This window comes from Typopeltis vanoorti, chromosome 5 (assembly GCF_054136105.1).
Source record: "Typopeltis vanoorti isolate ZY-2024b chromosome 5, IOZ_Tvanoo_1.0, whole genome shotgun sequence".
Lineage (NCBI taxonomy): Eukaryota > Metazoa > Arthropoda > Arachnida > Uropygi > Thelyphonidae > Typopeltis > Typopeltis vanoorti.
This window is the reverse complement of record NC_143553.1, coordinates 100,709,290-100,729,194: the sequence shown is the minus strand read 5'-3', so window position 1 is coordinate 100,729,194 and position 19,905 is coordinate 100,709,290. Positions and strand designations below refer to the sequence as shown.

The 19,905-nt window shown below is 36.1% G+C and overlaps 1 protein-coding gene across 4 annotated transcripts in view; it reads left to right on the top strand.

Annotated features, from left to right (window-relative positions):
- LOC150106691 (putative phosphorylase b kinase regulatory subunit alpha) overlaps positions 1-19,905 on the top strand; it is a 745,167-nt gene that overhangs the window by 679,745 nt on the left and 45,517 nt on the right. For all 4 annotated transcript variants that reach the window (XM_090393281.1, XM_090393285.1, XM_090393284.1 and 1 more), the window contains exons 30-31: positions 3,352-3,405; positions 19,219-19,422. In XM_090393281.1, coding sequence (XP_090249407.1) covers positions 3,352-3,405; positions 19,219-19,422 — 258 coding nt within the window. The remainder of the gene's footprint in view (positions 1-3,351; positions 3,406-19,218; positions 19,423-19,905) is intronic.

The window sequence follows — 19,905 nt, the reverse complement described above, 5'->3', positions numbered from 1 at the left end:
GACCAGTAACCTTAGGAAGACACCAGCTGATGCTTGGGCAAGTTTCTTGCTTTTTGCTCTTTCGAACTGTTATGGAAGCACTGATAGTGCTCTTGCCGTTGTTTCAGACCTGATAATATATATATAAGCACTAAAGGAAGATGGAGTTCTGTGGTATGCTTGATTTTTTGCTTGTACAGCCTTGGCATATCTTTTGTAGAATCAAGGCTTAGTTAGGGGATGTGAGTTAGGGGGAGCCAAGGCTTAGTGCAGAGAAAGTATGTTTCCATGCTAGTCATAATTCACTTTAGTGATTATGTTTGGTGCATATGTTTAGGTTGGAAAGATAAAAACAATAGCCCAACCATGGGAATGAGGCAAAGAAGTCACAGTGGTCATCTTACTTGGCACTGTTATAAAGCCAGACTACTATTGTTTGAGAGTGGTTGTTTGAGCATTTCCGTGAAGGAAGAGACAAGCACTAGATCGTGATCTGAATTACCTTGGGGGGGGGGGGATCCACTACATTGCAGTGTGCTTGGAAAGGTCACTAGTGGGGAAGAGATCTAAGATGTTTGTGGAGTGGTTAGGGGTATCTAGTATTCTGGTAGGAATGTGAACAATTTATGTAAAGTCATTAGTGATGGCAAATGTCTCAGCATCTCTGCCTGCTTGGTCTGTGTAACTGGAGTAGAAAAGCCAGTTAGTGTTGTGAAAATTAAAATCTCCTAGGAGGATGATTTTGCTTAAGGAAAGTGGGACTTGAGAAGATCAGTGTTTAAGCAGCACAAGTGAAAAAGCTCAGAGTGGTTGATGGCATTAGGAGTGGGGAGCTACAAATGCATGAAATGAATTTCACTGAGTGAGACATTTTCTGCCAAAGAAGGTCAAAGTTAGGCAGTTCTAAGGCAAATGCTCTCTGGCATGGTATGTCAGAGTGGATATGTATATGCAGATACACTCTTAGATCAAAAGGAGTTAAAGAGTGTGATTGGTTGGGGATTGTAAAGGTTGGGGTTTGAGACTACAGATGTTGGTAAAGTGAATAGGGAAGGCTCTGTGGGGCATATATTTGACCATAGAAACCAGTATGCAGGCACTGCATAGGAAACGTGCACAGCACATGTGGTCAAATATATGCCCCAGCCTTCCCTATTCACTTTACCAACATCTGTAGTCTCAACCCCAACCTTTACAATCCCCAACCAATCACACTCTTTAACTCCTTTTGATCTAAGAGTGTATCTGCACATACATATCCACTCTGACATACCATGCCAGAGAGCATTTGCCTTAGAATTGCCTAACTTTGACCTTCTTTGGCTGAAAATGTCTCACTCAGTGAAATTCATTTCATGCATTTGTAGCTCCCCACCCCCAATGCCATCAACCACTATGAGATTTCAAGTGATGCTATTAACATTACTTGATTTCTGCACAAAATTTTCTTCTTTGTAGTCAGTGATCTGTCATCTTCATTTTGACAATTTTGTTCTAGTTTTCATAGTTGGTGTCCTTGTTCTCTCAGAACAAGTTGGAAGATTATTTTTCACTTGGTTAGAGTATAATAAATTTAGTTTAATCCTTTATCCAAGTGTGAGCAAACAAAGTTTGTGCCTGAAAGTATCTTCAGGACTGGGGTATGGTGGTACAACACCAGGGCAACTCGTTGCAAAGGTGGAGCAAGATACCAACACTCCTGTCTCAGTATCTCCTATAATGCAAAACACATCTCCTTGCGGATATGTCTAATGTTATGCATTAAGGGAAGGGCCACTACCCAGACTAGTTTCGACCTTTATTGAGGTCTCTTCAGTGGGAGCCAGGCCCAAGCTGAGATACCAGGCAGAAGCATTCGCAGGTCATCTCTACCTATTCACTTTACCACCTTCACTTCGCCTTCCCTATTCACTTTACCAACATCTGTAGTCTCAATCTCAACCTTTACAATCCCCAACCAATCACACTCTTTAACTCCTTTTGATCTAAGAGTGTATCTGCACATACATATCCACTCTGACATACCATGCCAGAGAGCATTTGCCTTAGAATTGCCTAACTTTGACCTTCTTTGGCTGAAAATGTCTCACTCAGTGAAATTCATTTCATGCATTTGTTGGTAGCTTGCTCCACCTTTGCAACGAGTTGCCCTGGTGTTGTACCACCTTACCCCAGTCCTGAAGATACTTTCAGGCGCAAACTTTGTTTGCTCACACTTGGATAAAGGATTAAACTAAATTTATTATCTCTCTGAACAAATTGGTTGCTCAGAGAGAACAAGCTTTGCTCATATACCCCAATAATGCATATGAGCAAAGCTAATATACACAACTGGGGGTGCTTTTGAACTTGTTATCACTATTATTAGTTTTGATGTGTTTGTTGTTGTGTTTCAACTTATTTTCACAAGGCATAGGATGTTCTTTCCATTCTTTCTTTTATTCATGGATCTGAAATGATGGCACCTGACGATATTTCTGGAATCAATGTATTATTTATTAGTTTAATAAACTTAGTAATTACTCTGAGTTATTTTAAAACTTAAAAAAATTTAAAAATTTAAAAAAATGAAGTTGATATATTATGCAATGCACAGACTTGAAAAATAAAAATTGTAGTTGCAAATTACAATCACACACACATTAGCTTAACTATGTTAACTATGATTTTAAATGTCAAGAAAATTAATATTTTTGTTAGCTGAATGTTAGTCCTGGGCAACAATATCTTTTAAATCTCTTAAGTGAAACACGATTGAATATATTATGAATCCAAATTGTTATTAGTAAACTTAAACAAGAAAAGTAGTAGCAAAAATCTACAAAATTCATTGTGTGAGAGTGTTAGTGAGTAATCATTAACATATGTAAAATTTGGTTTCAGTGTCAATTTCAAGTAGAAATTGAAAGATTCCCTGAATCTGATTCCAAGTACTTTGACCCAAAAAAACACCTACATGTATAATATGTAATATGTTTTAATATTTGTTTCAACATATTGTATGCTACATAGTGTATGTTAAAAACAAAACAGGACTTCTTTAAGAATACCTTTATGCAGGGGTTCGCCGGCCATATGTGCAATGTGTGTGACACACACAGGCGCCAAAGAGGAGGAAATATTTTAAAAAACGTTTTTTTAAAGCGATTTTTTATTTGGGGGGGGGGGGGGGATAGGAGCGACAACTAAAGTTTTGCACCAAGGTGCCAGACACTACTGGCGTGCTACTAGGTATAGGGGCGACAACTAAAGTTTTGAACACAGGTGCTGGACACTACTGGCGTGCCCCTGCCTTTATGTAAATTGACAAATACTGTATATGTTTGTTAATCACATTATAAAAGTTATTCTGTTGCACTTTTTGAATTATAGTGTCAGGGGATTTCGATTGAAGATAAAACGTTATCCCAACAGCTTACCCGAGAAGTAAGTATTTTTAAGGATAATAGTTTTGCAAAACAAGTAATGGAAATATATGCATGAAATAATATTATAAACTTAGCTATAGCAAATCAGCTGTAACAAGCAAACATTTGTTGATTTTATGCCATTAGAAGTAAAATAAGTTAGTCATAATGATCATTGCAACTTATATGAAATTTGTTATTATTATTAACAACCAACCTCCATGGAGTCAGAGTTTCATTGTGGATTGTACACACATTATCACAAAAAATGCTCATCCAACCATGTGTTAAATTGATTCAATGTGTCCACATTCACAACATACTAAGGCCATGCGTTCCACTCACCAACTACTTTCCATGTGAAGAACCTGCTCCTCATGCCCTCATTATACAGTTTCCAGCGATGGCCTCTTGTTCCCATTCTATGAAAAATCTCTTCCATGTCAACCTGATAACAACCCTTGACTACCTTATATATCTCAATCATTTCCCCCCTCTCCTCCTCCTCCTCTGCAGGAGGCTTTGTAATTTAAATTCTCTCAATCTGTCTTCGTACTCCATATTCCAAAGACCACCTTTGTGAATCTTCCCTGGATCCTTTCTAACATATCCTCGTCACCAAGAAAACCAGATGACCAAATCTGGGCATAATAATCCATATGATGCCTGAACCAAATCTTATACAATGGCATCATAAGCTCTTTATTTCTGAATGTTAGGATCCTCCGCAACATTGCATTATCCGATGTGACATCTTCACAACTTGTGCAATGTAGCCCCCTGAATTTCAGGTCTTTGTCTACCACCACTACCAGATCCCTCATCTTCTATTCCTCCTTCAAAGTTTCCCTACCAGGTGTATACTTTGCATCCCATCATTGATTACCAAATTTCAAAACCTTACACTTTGCAACATTGAACTGATAGTTCCACTTACCTGCCCATTCATGCAATCTATTCAAGTCCTCTTGTAAGGCCATAACATCTGCTTAACTCTGCATTGTTCTCCCTAATTTTGCGTCATCTGCAAACAGCTGCATATCACTAGTTACACACATCCCAATATCTTTAATTTACAAATTAAACAACAATGGTCCCAAAACTGGCACCTGTAGCCCACTAGTGACTTTTCTCTTTCCATTATATATAACTAAATTAGCCCACACAGTACTAGATAATATAAATATTTTCAATAATGTGGTGTGCAGTATTATAACAAAAAGAAAGTCCAACTTTCTTTTTGTTATCAACTCATAGCAAAAATTCAAAAAAAAATATGAAGTGGTAGCAATAAGTCATCATTTTTGGTCCAGGTCTTTTGAACTCCATTCTCTATACATAGCAGATAAAAATGATATATATGATAACGGTATTTTTGGTATATTCAAAGACTTTTTTTCTTTCTTTTTTTTTTTTAATATTTTGAAATCTTCTGTGATTACCATAATGGACAATTGGGCATGGATAATTTTTTTTTAAAATGTCTGAAGTGAGTGTGCAACAAAGACCAAATTTGACTAGGCTGAGGAATAATGACGTCAACAAGAAGACTGATGACAATCCCAGACCTCAAAATCACAATCAGATCATCTTAAAATAACTCTCAGAAAGATCTTCTAGATAAGAACATGGAACATCAGAGGACTCCTGCAACCTGGGAAACTAGACATAATACAGAATGAAATGGAAGACAATAAGATACTAATCGTAGGATTGGCGGAAGCTCACTGGAAATAACATGGTCATTTTACAACACATAAAGGAAATAAGGTATTTTTCTCTGGTTCAGACAATAACAGTGAAAAGGGAGTTGTCATCATTGTTAATAAAAACATAAGTAAAGCAGTAAAAGGATACAACCCAGTCAGTGACAGAATCATAACAGTAAGATTAAACACTAACCAAATTCCAACAACGCTAATACAAGTTTATGCACCCACATCAAATGCAGAAGATGAATTAAGTGAGAAATTGTACAAAGACCTAAATGAAACTATGGATACAATACCAGGAAATATTCGCATAATTCTAGGAGACTTCAATCTAAGGTGGGATCCAATGCATATGATGATCACTTAAATGGAATCTTTGGAAAATATGGACTGGGAATTTGAAATGAATAAGGAGAAAAACTGTTTTATTTCTGCATTGAAAGGGAATTAGCAATCACTAACACAATGTATAAACAACACAAGAGTAGACTATACACATAGGTAGCACCTTGGAATCAATGTAAGAATCAAATTGACTATATTTTGATCGACAGAAGATGAAGGACACTAATCAATAACACTAAAACACTGCAAGGTGCTGATTGTGGATCAGACCATCAATTATTAATCTCTAATTTAAAGATTCATCTGAAAGCAAACAAGAATAACACCAACAAAAGATATGACTTTTCACAAATAGACAACAAATTTATGATGGACATTGAAGCAGAGCTCAAGAAACAAAAAAGCACACCTCAGGAACAAAGCATTGAATCACATTGGACACACCTAAAACAAACATTGCAAAATCTGCAGCCAAAAACATCCCAATCAAAAAAGAAGAATGGCAGTCCATGGATTACAAAAGAAACCCTAGAACTAATTAAAACAACAGATTGGCAAAACCCAAATTACCTGAACCTGAATAAAGCTCTTAAGAAATCTTGTCAAAAAGATAAAAATAGCTATATCCAAAACATCTGTAAAGAAATGGAAAGACACTCCAACTCTAATGAAACAACAGATTTATTCAAGAAGGTTAAGGATATAACCAAAAAATTCAAACCAAAACTTAATATAATTGCAGAGGAAAGATCTTAAATGACACTAATGACATAGCCAGAAGATGGAAAGAATATCGCTCAGAGCTTTACAAGGACCCAAGTATTCAACAAAAAGACGAAGGAGTTATGGAAAACACTGAAACGAAACCGGAGATCCTCAAAAGTGAAGTAGAACAAGCAATCAAAAAATTAAGAAATAACAAAGCTCCAGGTCCTGATTCAATACTGGCTGAAATGCTGAAAAACCTTGGAGAGAATGCAGTCAACTGGATACATGATTTATGTAACAAAAATCTGGAAGATGGCCAAATGACTGGACTAGTTCCACCATTATCCCAATCTACAAGAAAGGCAATCACAGCAAATGTGAAAACTACTGCACCATTGCCCTTATCTCACATACCAGCAAGATTTTACTACACATTATTAAGGAAAGATTACAAAGTTTTATAGGCCATCAGATCTCAGAAGAACAAGCATGATTCAGAAAAGGTCGAGGAACTAGAGATCATATATCTAGCATCAGACAAATAATCGAAAAAGCAAGGGAATTCAACTTAAGCCTTTATCTGTGCTTTATAGATTACTTCAAGGCCTTTGACTGTATGAGATGGGATATTTTATGGGACATCATGCAAGAATCAGGAATACCAAACCATCTAGTAACCCACATAAAGAATTATATCAACAAAATCAAGCAACAGTAAGAATTGAAAACTCAGTGTCCCAATTTGAAAAAAGTTCAAGACAAGGATGCATACTCTCACCATTACTATTCAACCTTCTCAGCAAAAGTATAATGAAAACATCTTTAGGAAAGTGGAATGGAGGCATTAAATTAGATGGCCAAACACTAACCTACAATACGCAGATGACACAGTGATATTGCAACAAATGAACAGGAATTAAAATCCATCCTAAATCAATTAGAATGGGAAAGTTTAAGCCATGGTTTATGAATAAATCAAGACAAAACCAAAATAATGGTTTTAAACAACGCAGAAGAGATAGATGTAGAAGGAATTGAAATTGCCGCCAATTTCAATTACCTTGGAGTAATAATTACAAAAAAAGATGGATGTAAAAAAGAGATAAGAAGAAGAACAGCACTAGCTAAGAAAGCAATGACTGATTTAACTAAGATCTGGAAAGACAGGCACAATCTCCAAATAGACCAAAATTAAGTTTGTAGAAACCTTAGTCTATTTGATCTTTCTCTATGCTTCTGAATCTTGGACAATGACAAAAGATAACAGAAGAAGAAGAATTGAGCCGTTGGAGCTCTGGTGTTGGAGAAGATTGTTAAGAATATCTTGGACAGAAAAACGAACAAACAAACGTATCCTAGAAGAACTGAATATCCACACAAGACTGATAAACATAATTGACAAAAGAATAGTGCAATATTTTGGACATATATGTAGAAGGGAAGGCAACCACCTGGAAAAAATAATCATCCAGGGTAAACCGTGTGGGAAAAGAAAAAGAGGAAAACCCCCAACAAGTGGATTGACCAAATATCAAGAATCACTGGTTTTAAACTAGAATAAGCAATAGGAGAAGCACAGGAGAGAAAGAAATGGCAAAGCATTATCAGGAAGGTCACGAGTCCTCAGACATCAGGAGATCTGAAAGAGAGTCTGCGGTGAGTAGCTGAGTTTATGAAATGCTTATAGGGTTGATGTAAATTTCTGACGAAAAAAAATAATAAATAATTATAATTTGCATTAATATTTCATGATCTGTTATGGTTTCTCAGATTTGGCACATCATCAGTTTTCTGATATAGCCCCCAATGGGTGTTCAGGTTACTATGACAGCACTACATGATTAAGTTTACATTATTATTAATCTCTTTCTAGTAGCAAGGCTTATACGTTGGTCATACATAACTGGTAATTAGCTTACGGAATTAACAACGCATATGAAGGATATTAATTAAAGGCAACTTTAATGAATAACTTCTATATTTCGGCAATGTCATATTGCCATCTTCAGGAACATAAAAATATGGTATGTGCACGCAGGATCTAATAAAAGCAAATGAGGAAGAAGGCAAGAAACTAATATTGTTCCTAAAGTCCTAATGGTGCTCTCTGGTGGGCTAATTTTGTTGTCATGGCTGTTGGGCTGAAGTTCTCATAATGTAAGTCTCCCAAATTTGGGGTAGTTTCATGCACCCAAATTTGTTGAGGTTTGGAACGTTTTTTAGAGCTGCTGATGATTCCTTGAATAATCTTTTGTACTTAAACTTGCTGCAGTGTATTATTTTAGTTTTCTTCCAATGAATTCTATGGTGGGTATCAATTGTGGTCTTTGGTAGAGCGGATAAGGGATGCCAACTTTTTATATGGTCTGTAACAAGAAGTAAGGTTATATTTTTTGAGGATATTGGTTATTTTCTCAGAGGTGCTGTAGATGTAGAGGATGGTGATAGATTTGGTGTAATCTTTATTGTGGAGGGGGGGGTTATAGCCATTGGCTAAGAAAGTGTTGAGGATGTGGTTTAGTTCAGTGGTTAGGGCTTTGTCATCTGAGCAGATTAATTTTGTCCTGTTATATAGTGTTTTGATAACCCCATATTGTTGTGAGGGGGGGGGGAATTGCTGGTGAATGTATCTGCCAGTATGGGTGGGTTTTCTGTAAACAGAGAAAACCAAAGATCCATCAAGCTGGCAAGGTGTCTAGGAAGGGGAGGGTCTTGTTTTCCTCTTTTTCTAAGGTGAACTGGACTCTGGGGTGTTGGTTGTTTAAGTGTGTTAGGAAGGAGTGGAGTGTATCTGAGTCATGTGGCCAAATAGCAAACACATTATCCACGTATCGAAGCCAAATAGTGGGTTTTTGTGGGGGCGGAGTTTAAGGCTTTCTCTTCAAAGGTCTCCATAAAGAAATTGGCCAAGGATGGGGAAAGTGGTGAACCCGTGGATGTTACCTCTGTCTGTTTGTAGAATTTTCCTTGCCAAACAAAATAGCCTGAGTTCATTGTGAACTGAAATAGGGCTGAGATATCGGGAGGAAACTTGACTTGGATGAGCTCTAGGGTTTCTTTGAGTGGGACATTAGTGAATAGGGAGGAGATGTCAAAACTGACCATTATGTCAGTGTGTTGGAGTGAGAGGTTTTCTATACTGGCTTTAATGTGGGCTGAGTTTTTTATGTGTGATGGTGTGTTGCCAGTATAGTGTGTGAGCTTTTGTTAGTGCCTGCGTGCACATACCATATTTTTATGTTGCTGAAGATGGCAACATGACATTGCTGAAATATAGAAGTTATTCATTAAATTAATATCCTTCATATGCGTTGTTAATTCCGTAAGCTAATTACCAGTTATGTATGACCAACGTATAAGCCTTGCTACTAGAATTGCGATCATCCATGGAGATTCCATTGCACGAAAGGCCTGTCGATACGGCAAAATGAAGTTGAAGATATCGAGACAACTAAATCATCTAACTTTCCTAAAATGCTGCCAGGATAACAAGGTAATCCCTAATTGTGTTAAATTGAAGCACTGTTTTACTTCGCAGAAAGCTCTGCATATTTATAATCGCACTAGCTTCGCCCTATTAAGAGAACAAATTACCGTGATGCGTGTTCTCCTTGTCGACAAAAACAAAACCTTATGGGTGCTAGAGGAAGAGCTTTCAGATATGCTCGGCCATGATCTTTGGACAATTCTTTATGACGTCTCATGTGTTTTGGCAAGAAAAGAATTCGAAAAAATACGTAGTCGGCACTTGAAAAAATACGAAAACCTTATAAAGAATCTACTTCCTTACCACAGCCACCACTCAACACTGTAGTCAACCTCTCGTCTGTAGTTTTAAAGTCTGAAGCACTCACCGCACGTTCATGTGGCCACAATTTTGCCCTAGCTCCTAAAAGAATACCTGCCGAGGAAATCATAATCCAAATAGAACGTGGGATTTGCAGCCTTCCTAACCATATCGCCAACAACGTCAGACTGGATGTAGCCGGTGTTCTCACCAAAGCAAAACCTCCAAAAACTAACTTATCCAAAGATGAATATGCAGCCCTACTAGAAATGAAGAAAAACAAAACAATAGTAATCACCAAAGCGGATAAGGGAAACGCCACTGTGGTGCTCAATCAAAAGGACTACAAAGGTAAGCTTACTGCTTTAGTACTAGACCGTACTACTTACCTCCTATTGAATATAATCCTACCAGCTCTCAGATTAGAACTCTCCACAGACTCCTTAAGAAAGTCACTTCTTGGCCTGTGGAAGTCACTAACAAACTAAAACCTTATAACTGTAGACCCCCCCCCCCCCGATTATATGGACTCCCAAAAATACATAAACAAAATGTGCCATTACGTCCCATAGTAGATGGCATTGATTCCCCCACATATAAATTAGCCAAAATGCTCACACACTATACTGGCAACACACCATCACACATAAAAAACTCAGCCAACTTTAAAGCCAATATAGAAAACCTCTCACTCCAACACACTGACATAATAGTCAGTTTTGATCTCCTCTCTATTCACTAATGTCCCACTCAAAAAAACCCTAGAGCTCATCCAAGCCAAGTTTCCTCCCAATATCTCAGCCCTATTTCAGTTCACAATGAACTCAGGCTATTTCATTTGGCATGGAAAATTCTACAAACAGATAGAGGGGACATCCATGGGTTCATTACTTTCCCCACCCTTGGTCAATTTCTTTATGGAGACCTTTGAAGAGAAAGCCTTAAACTCCGCCCCCACAAAAACCCACTATTTGGCTTCGAAAAGTGGATGATGTGTTCGCTATTTGGCCACATGGCTCAGATACGCTCCACTCCTTCCTAACACACTTAAACAACCAACACCCCACAGTCCAGTTCACCTTAGAAAAAGAGGAAAACAACACCCTCCCGTTCCTAGACACCTTGCCAGCTTGATGGATCTTTGGTTTTCTCTGTTTACAGAAAACCCACCCATACTGGCAGATACATTCACCAGCAATCCCCCCCCCTCACAACAATATGGGGTTATCAAAACACTATATAACAAGGCAAAATTAATCTGCTCAGATGACAAAGCCCTAACCACTGAACTAAACCACATCCTCAACACTTTCTTAGCCAATGACTATAACCCCCAAAAAATACTAAAGCCAGTAAACCACAACCCCCACTTCCACAATAAAGATTATACCAAATCTATCACCATCCCCTACATCCAGGGTGCCTCTGAGAAAATAACCAATATCCTCAAAAAATATGACCTTACTTCTTGTTATAGACCATATAAAAAGTTGGCATCCCTTATCCGCTCTACCAAAGACCAACCACTTCCCCTAGACCTACCTGGTGTATACTAGGTTCCTTGCAGCTGCAAATTGTCCTACTTTGGCCAAACAGGCAGACAGCAAATATCAGGATTTCAGAACACAAAGACTAAATCCGGTTTCACCAGTACAGCCACTCTGGGCTGGCAGACCATGCCTTAGATACCCACCATAGAATTCGTTGGAAGAAAACTAAAATAATACACCACAGCAAGTTTAAGTGTGAAAGATTATTCAAGGAATCATCAGCAGCTCTAAAAAAAAAACGTTCCAAACCTCAACAAATTTGGATGCATGAAACTACCCAAATATGGGAGACTTACATTATGAGAACTTCAGCCCAACAGCCAAGACAACAAAATTAGCCCACCGGAAGGCACCATTAGGACTTTAGGAACAATATTAGTTTCTTGCTTTCTTCCTCATTCGTTAAAGTTGGCTTTAATTAATATCCTTCATATGCATTGTTAATTCCTAAGCTAATTACCAGTTATTAATCTCCTATTAACAATTTTCCTCCAAATTAGTGTATTACTTGTAAGCACGCCTATATTTTCATATCTAACATTTCGTTCTTGTTCTAATTGAATGAATCCATCTAGACCTTGATCTTCCGTGTTCAAAACAGGTTTTTGTTGCCATCTTGGCAACAAAAACCTGTTTTGAACACGACTTGTATACTGCTAGTTTTGTGTGTTGGTTCATTTCTCTCTTATTCGATATAAATATTCAGCTGGCTACCCACCATACCAGTTGCTTATTTTGTTGTTTATTTCCAGATTTAACCTGCCATATTCACTAAAATCTCTGCCTAAATAGTTGAAATATTTTACTTGTTCTACAGGACACCATTTGGAATGCAGCTGAAGTTTTCCAAGTTTCTGCCTATTTTCATAGTTTTGGTATTTTTATTGCTGATTTTCATGCCAAATTTGTTACAGCTGTTATTCAATTTAGTTAGAGAATTCTGGAGACTTGTGTTTAAGAGTACAACATCATCTGCATAAAGTGAAGAGAAATTTGACATCTCCAGTTCTAATATTAGGCCTAATGCCACTTTCTTTCTTTTTTTTTTTTTGTCGCATCAGCAGTTAATTCCTTCATATGGTGATATTGCAACATCTCCACAATGGCAATAGTTTATTTTGTAGCCAGTGGTCTGAATTGTGTTAATTATTGTTGTTAATTATGCTGAGGTATGTACGTATATTACAAGTATTCTTTTTTTTTTTTTTAATGTTAAAGCACTAACCATGTTTGTCTTTAGGAATTGTTCAACTCAGTATGAAGAATCTCATCATAAATATTTTAACTGTAGCCAGAAATTACTCCAGATATATATCAAAATAGTTTCATTAATAAATAGTATTTATAGTAATTACATACACAATCATTGTAAATTAATACTAATAATACACTTATACGCTTAATATTAGACATACACTTACACACTTTCATTAAATTTAAAGGTATATAAAACATAAAGATGTATGCTGTGTTCAGCTAATTTAGATAATTGAAGAGACTTGCTGGCCAGGTTGGCCAAGTGATTAGCATATCTTCTCTCCAGCCAAAAGGTTGCGGGTTTGAATCCCACCGTGGGCATGGATGTTTGTGATTGTCTCTGAAAATACTAGTGGTGGTGGTCTGTGATAGATGGCATTAAAGGTAGTTGTGGTTGGTTTATTGGTGGAGATGGAGAGTTGTAGAGTAGCTGCCCTCCTTCAATGAGTCTTTGGACTCCCTGGAGGTGTTATGTAATAATAATAATAACATCAACTGAATCACAACTGCATTCCAGGAAAAATTAAAGTAATTTCAACACTGTGTGTCCTGAATACAAATGATTCTGCGGTTTAGCAGTTTTTCAGTCAATTTTTAGTATTGAGACCAGAGGCTGCATGCTTCTTAATATATGTTTTAATAAAATAAACAGAATAACCCAACAAGTTTCATAAGTTGTTGGACTTATATCATCAGGATACAAAATTTATAAATAAAAAAAAAGGACTATTAAAAATTAATTATACATTTCAGATGTTATCAGAACTTCACAATTAGTACATACAAATAAGTGACCAGAAAAACCTTGATTTAACTCAGCTTAAATATTATCTGAACAGCTTGCACCCAAGAGGATAACTAGAAGATCACAAAAAATTACTATTCCTTGCCATTCTTTTCAAAGTAAACAAAGGAAAAAAAAGCAATTGATCTTTTCAGCATACAGCAAATCAATCAACAAAAACCTGAAGAATTTTACATACTGCTTCACATTGCCATCCATTTCAAAAGTTAGATATGATTAAAACATTACAAGGCAGAGCTTACAATATTTCCAGTATGTCAAAAAAAAAAAAAAAAAAAAAAAAAAAAAAAACGCTTTTGGTAAAAGGGTAAGTTGGAGGATGCTAGATATGATGAAGATTGGGCCATCATGATATCTATAAGACATATAGTGTAGTGGTCTCCAAACTTTTTAGATCGCGTACCCCAAGACAGAGAAAATAAATAGCATATACCCCCAATTGATTGAGCAAAAATCTATTGTAATAAGTATTATAAAGAGGAAATATGCCTTGTATCATCATATAATAATTAAAAACGCTAGATATTTTTACACATTCTGTTTATTATTAACAGCTTATAAACATATTTATTACAATATTTAATATGAACAATGGCCTTGCATTTCTTTCATAATTTCTTGAAATTCTGTTTTGATGGCTTCTGATACTGTGATATGTCATCATCATCAACAAATTCCTGCCATGTACCCACAAGGGGTGTACAGGATATGATAGTACTACATGAAAAATTTACATCATTACTAACTTCCTATCTACAATTTTCCTCCAGATCAGTCTGTTACTTGTCAAGACACAAATATTATCAGATCTTATATTTCTGTCGTCTAAGGCACTTGGTACCTGATCAAACCACCTATATCTTGGTCTTCCTCCGGGTCATTTTCCTGCCAATCTGACAGAGAACACTTGTTTTGCCAAACTTTCCGCGCCCATTCTGTTTAAATGACCATACCACCTGATTAGCTCTGCTAACGCATTCCTGGATGCTGACAATGTCAAGTTCTTTCCTAATATCCTCATTTTTAATATGATATTTCCATTGATGCCATCTGTTCATGCCTCTAATCTTTCTCAGGACTCTCATATCTGCGGTCTCTAGTTTTTGGTCAAGTGTTTTACTTCTGATTCAGATCCATAAGTTAAAACTGGTTTGAACACTGTCTTGTATACAGCTAATTAAGTGTTCCAACTAATTTCTCTCTTATTCCATATGAATTTATTCAATTGACTTCCTACTATACCAGCTTTATTGATTCTGTTGTCTATTTCCATATTTAATTTACCATCTTCACTAAAAATCGTGCCTAAGTAGGTGAAATGTTTTACTTGTTTCACAGGTTCTCCGTTCACAATGGTTGACATTTTCAATGATTATGCCTATTTTCATTGTCTTTTTATTGCTGACCTTCATACCATATTTATTACAACAGTTATTCAATTTAGTCAAGGAATCTTGCAGACTCGTAGTGGATTTATTGATAAGTATAACATCGTCCGCATAAAGCAAAGAGCTGACATTAACACCTCCAGTTTTGATATCACGTTTAATACCACTTTCCTTCATAATGTGATCCATACAGATAATGAATAATAGAGGGGATAATGTACATCCTTGTCTCACACCAGATTTGACATTAAACCATCTTCCTGTACTTCCTTCAATTCTAACTACTGACTTACAACTCAAATACAGACTAAGTATTGCTTGATATAATGCTCTATTGACACCATAACTGTAGCGTATTGAATAGCTTCTCTCTTGGCACCTTATCATATGCATTTTCCAGATCTACACAATTCAAATAGAGATCTTTGTTATATTCCCATGATTTCTCCACTATTTGTCCAAAAGTGAAGACCTGATCCTGACAGCCTCTATTTGGCCGGAATCCAGCTTGTTCTTCACCAAGCTTTTCTTTTACAATTCTTCTCAACCGTTTCTCAAGTATACTTGCATATATCTTGCCAGGAACACTCAGTAGGGAAATACCTCTGCAATTCTCACATGCAGTTTTATTTCCCTTTTTATATATGGGTACTATGAGAGCTCTACTCCAATCATCGGGAATTCGTCCCTCTGCCCAGGCTTTCTGAACTATGCAGTGCAGCCACTGTAAGACTCTTAAACCACCATACTTCAGCATTTGTGGTTGAATATCATCTACTCCTGCTGCCTTTCCACATTTTAAGCCTTTGATGGCTTTTCTACTTCAAGTATGGATATGTATTCCTGACTGTATGTCTGTTGAGTGTTTTTTAACACTGTGCTATCACTGCTTGTTTCATTTAGCAATTTTTCGAAGTAATTACTCCATACTTCAAGGATATCTTTTTCTCCTGTTTTCATGTCACCTTTATCATCTCTAACTCCTTTTACAGTACTCTTTCCTCCATTTCTAAGCTTCTTCAATAACCTCCAAAATATTTTGCCACCTTCTTGATATTTATTTTTTATGTTCTTGCCAAAGTAGTCCTCCCATGACTTTTGTTTAGCTAGTTTTACACAGTGTTTAGCTTTCTTACATTTGTCTGTGTATTCTCTAAGAGCACAAGCTGACTTATTTGCCAGGAACTTTCGATATGATTTCTTCTTTTCCTTCACTGCCTCTTTAACTTCCTGTGTCTACCATGGAGTTCTGATTTTTCTATCCTTGCAGACAACCTCACCACATGCATCTCTGGCTGAATTAATCAAGGTTTTCTTTAAGGCTTGCGACTGAATCTCTAAAGTTTGGTTCTTGTTCTTAAACTCTTTCATTTTTTCTTCAATAATGTTTGTGTATTTTACTCTACAGTTCACATTTGAGAGCTGCTCAACTTTTATTTGCTCTAAAACTTTCTTACATGTTATTCTTTTCAATATGAAATTCAATTTTATCCTGCTCAAGACTAAATAGTGATCACTTCCAATTTCAAATCCTCTGTACACTCTTGTGTCCTGCACCAGGGAGAAAACATCACTATCAACAATAACATAGGTAATGAGACTTTTTTATTTCTTGCCTCTTCTCTTCATGTGAATTTGTGCACATTTTTATGTTGGAACATGGTGTTAGTAATAACCAGTCCATGTCCTGAGCAGAAATCCAACAAATATTTGCCATTATTATTAGCTTTGCTCTTTTCTCCAAATTTTCCGAAAATGTTTTTGAATGTCTCACAATCATTTCCTACTCTGCTATTTAGATCCCCCAACAAAGACCAACTTTTCCTTTTTCATTGTGTCAGTTGCTTTTTCTAAAGCATGAAAAAATTCCTCCACTTCTACCTTAGTAGAACCTTCTGTGGGACCATAGGCACAAATAAGTCTCATTGTCCAGTTCTCCATTCTGATATTTGCCCACATTACTCTACTTGAGACTGACTGCCAATTCAAAAAGATTAGCCTCTTATTTTGTGTTGAACACTATGGCTACTCCTTCTTTTCCTTGATTGTCATTGCCTGAATATAACATTTTGTGTTTATTGCCCAGAAAGATCTCACCAGTTTTTGTCTTTTTTGTTTCAGTCACCCCTATTATGTCGATCTAGTACTTATCTAATTCCTCAGCTAGCTCCATTTCTTTGCCATTCAGGCTTCCTATGTTGATAGTACCGATCTTTAACTCTGGTGATGTTGAGTTGCGGTGTGTTTTCAGATTTGTTCCAGTAGCTGACTTTTTGCTGTTCATCCTGGTTCCCTGGTGAAAACAACGGGGGGCCCCTGTTTAACTGGGTGACTCCCCAGCTGGCTTGAAATTTTGTCATGTTGTACCATCATTTTATAATTTAGTTTAAGCCAATAAAAATTACAATTTGGTCGGCTAAATCCCAAATTGTCAGCCGTTCCTCATTCATTCAGTATCCACGTAGATACCCAACAGAGTGCACCACAAGAAAGTGAGGATTGGACATTAGGTCAGAAGCACTGGTCGGTTCTCCACATTCCTTTAAAGGCGATGTGGAGGTCTCTTCTCAGTTATACAGCTTTGACCCTTAAGTACCCCACTGCCTTGCTTCTTTAAGTTATCTGCAATGATTTCTATACATCTACCAATAGTATTTGCTATTAAGGGAATACATTTTAGTTTATCTGCATATTCTTTTCCATGGATTATTTCTACCATTTTTATGGTAGTTGGGAGTACAAGTGTTTCCCCAATGGTGTGTGGCTTTTGATCTTTTGCAATTAAGAATGCAACCTCAAGAGATGCCTCCAAATATTTATCGTTAATTTTAGTGAATTTTTTTTAAGTTGTTCGATTGAGAATTACATGTCTTCAAACATCGTTCAAAGAATTGTAAAGATTTGTGTTCATGGTCAGGATGTTTAGTTTTTAAGTGTCTTACTAATAATGATGGTTTCATACTTCCATTGCATAGCATCTCATGACACAATACACATGTAGGACAAGGTTCATTGTTGACTATCGTCGATGTAAATCCCCATTTCAAGTAGTCTTCTTGATAATTTCGAACTTTCTTGGGCAAGGTTTTGTTAAGTTTCAGATTAATGTTTTTGTCACTTAATTTGACTGATAACGAACTTGTTTGAATAGAAGAATCAATCCTATCTTTTCCTTGTTGTTCGTCTGATGTAGAAGTACTATCATAATTATCTTCAATGCGCGGTTTCTTTGGAGGAAATATTTTTAACCATTTATCTATTTTGTGAGGGTTAATTTGTAAAATTTAAATATAATTCATTTACTATTGATAATATCAAATACATTTTAAAAAAGTGAGCAATTTTGATAATATTAATTCACTATTTCTAGTGTAAATGTAAAAGTAAGCACAAAAAGGCGTTGGAATTGCATAGAAACAATATATATACTAAAAAATCATTAAACTTACTACTAATAGTCAAATAATTAATACAACTGTGGTGTCATCTGTAGATAGCAGGATAACTAAGCAATTTTCCTTCTCTAGTTAGGCTTGTCAACACTAGGATGCTCTACAAACAATGGCAATGATAAGAAGTAAGAGATTTACTCCCTCGTTTTAAAAAACACGACAGCTTTGCCATGGACGAGTATGTGTGCAAAGTCGCCCAATGTGCACTACTTGCAAATTTAAGTTTACAGGATCTTTATAACATCTGTGTGTATATTAGATATATGTTTAATTGATGAAAGAAAGTAATATTCTTTATCTTTAATTAATTACTTAATTTTTTTCCTATCAATATAAAACTTTTTTTGACGTACTCCCACGTATCAACTTGCTTACCACACTTTGGAAACCACTGATATAGTGGATATCAGTGAAGAAACCAATTTGAATATGTACCTGCTTAAGTTGTCTTTGCTGCACAACAGAAATTCTACTTGAACCTGAACAATCAATGAACAGTTCATAATGTACATATTTCCATAAATTTAAGAAGCATTGCGCATGCACTCTATTTTATTTGGAACTTGAGAACCAATCAGATATTTGAGGTCTCTTTATTGGTTCCTTTCTAAAGATATGGTTTAACATCTGAAATTCTCTGGTATTTCTTCCCAATTTTAAACAGTATAAATTACATATCTTTTGAAACCTGCATTTTTATTTTTTTTATGACACAGAAATTGTAAAGGACATAATAATATAATGTAATTCTCTGATAATAATAAAATTCATTATATAACTGGCATTATTGCGTATAAATTATTATTATATGCATTGTTTTCTTATTAGATGACACCTGGTGAATTAAAATTTGCTCTTGAAGTTGAACATGTTTTAAACAGCATTCCCCAACCTGAATATCGCCAACTTATGGTAGAAGCACTGATGGTCCTTACACTGTTAATTGAACATGATGCAGTACCATACCTTGGTGATGTGATTCAAGTGGGACATTTAGTTCATAAAGCCAATCACATATTTCTGGAAGACCAGGTAATTCTGTGCACTTTTTTTTTAATATATTTTATTAAAGAAGTGAAGAAACCAATTGTTATTATATACAGAAATGCTTTTTCTTTCCTGTGGAGGTATGACATTCCTGTTGACTCACGGTACATTCTACTTCTATTTAGTCTTCGTTGTATCTGAACTTATATAAACTTCCAACTCTTCAAAAATAATACCAATAGACTGCAAACTCTTGACACCTGCCTGCATATGGCATTGATTTTCTATAGACTTTGCAGTCTGTAATGTGTGGGAGTGATCTAAAAAAAAAAGTGATGAGAAATTGTTCTGTATAATGCTTTGCTATTATTTATTACTTAATTACCCACATTAACACATTATTATTGTTATCATGTAATCTCCTTCATGAAATGTTGTTGAGAGGAAGGGATCCTTTTAATCACTTATATCTCTCCTTGAGCACATTCACATAAGCCACACTCACAAGATCTGACATTAGCCGATTTC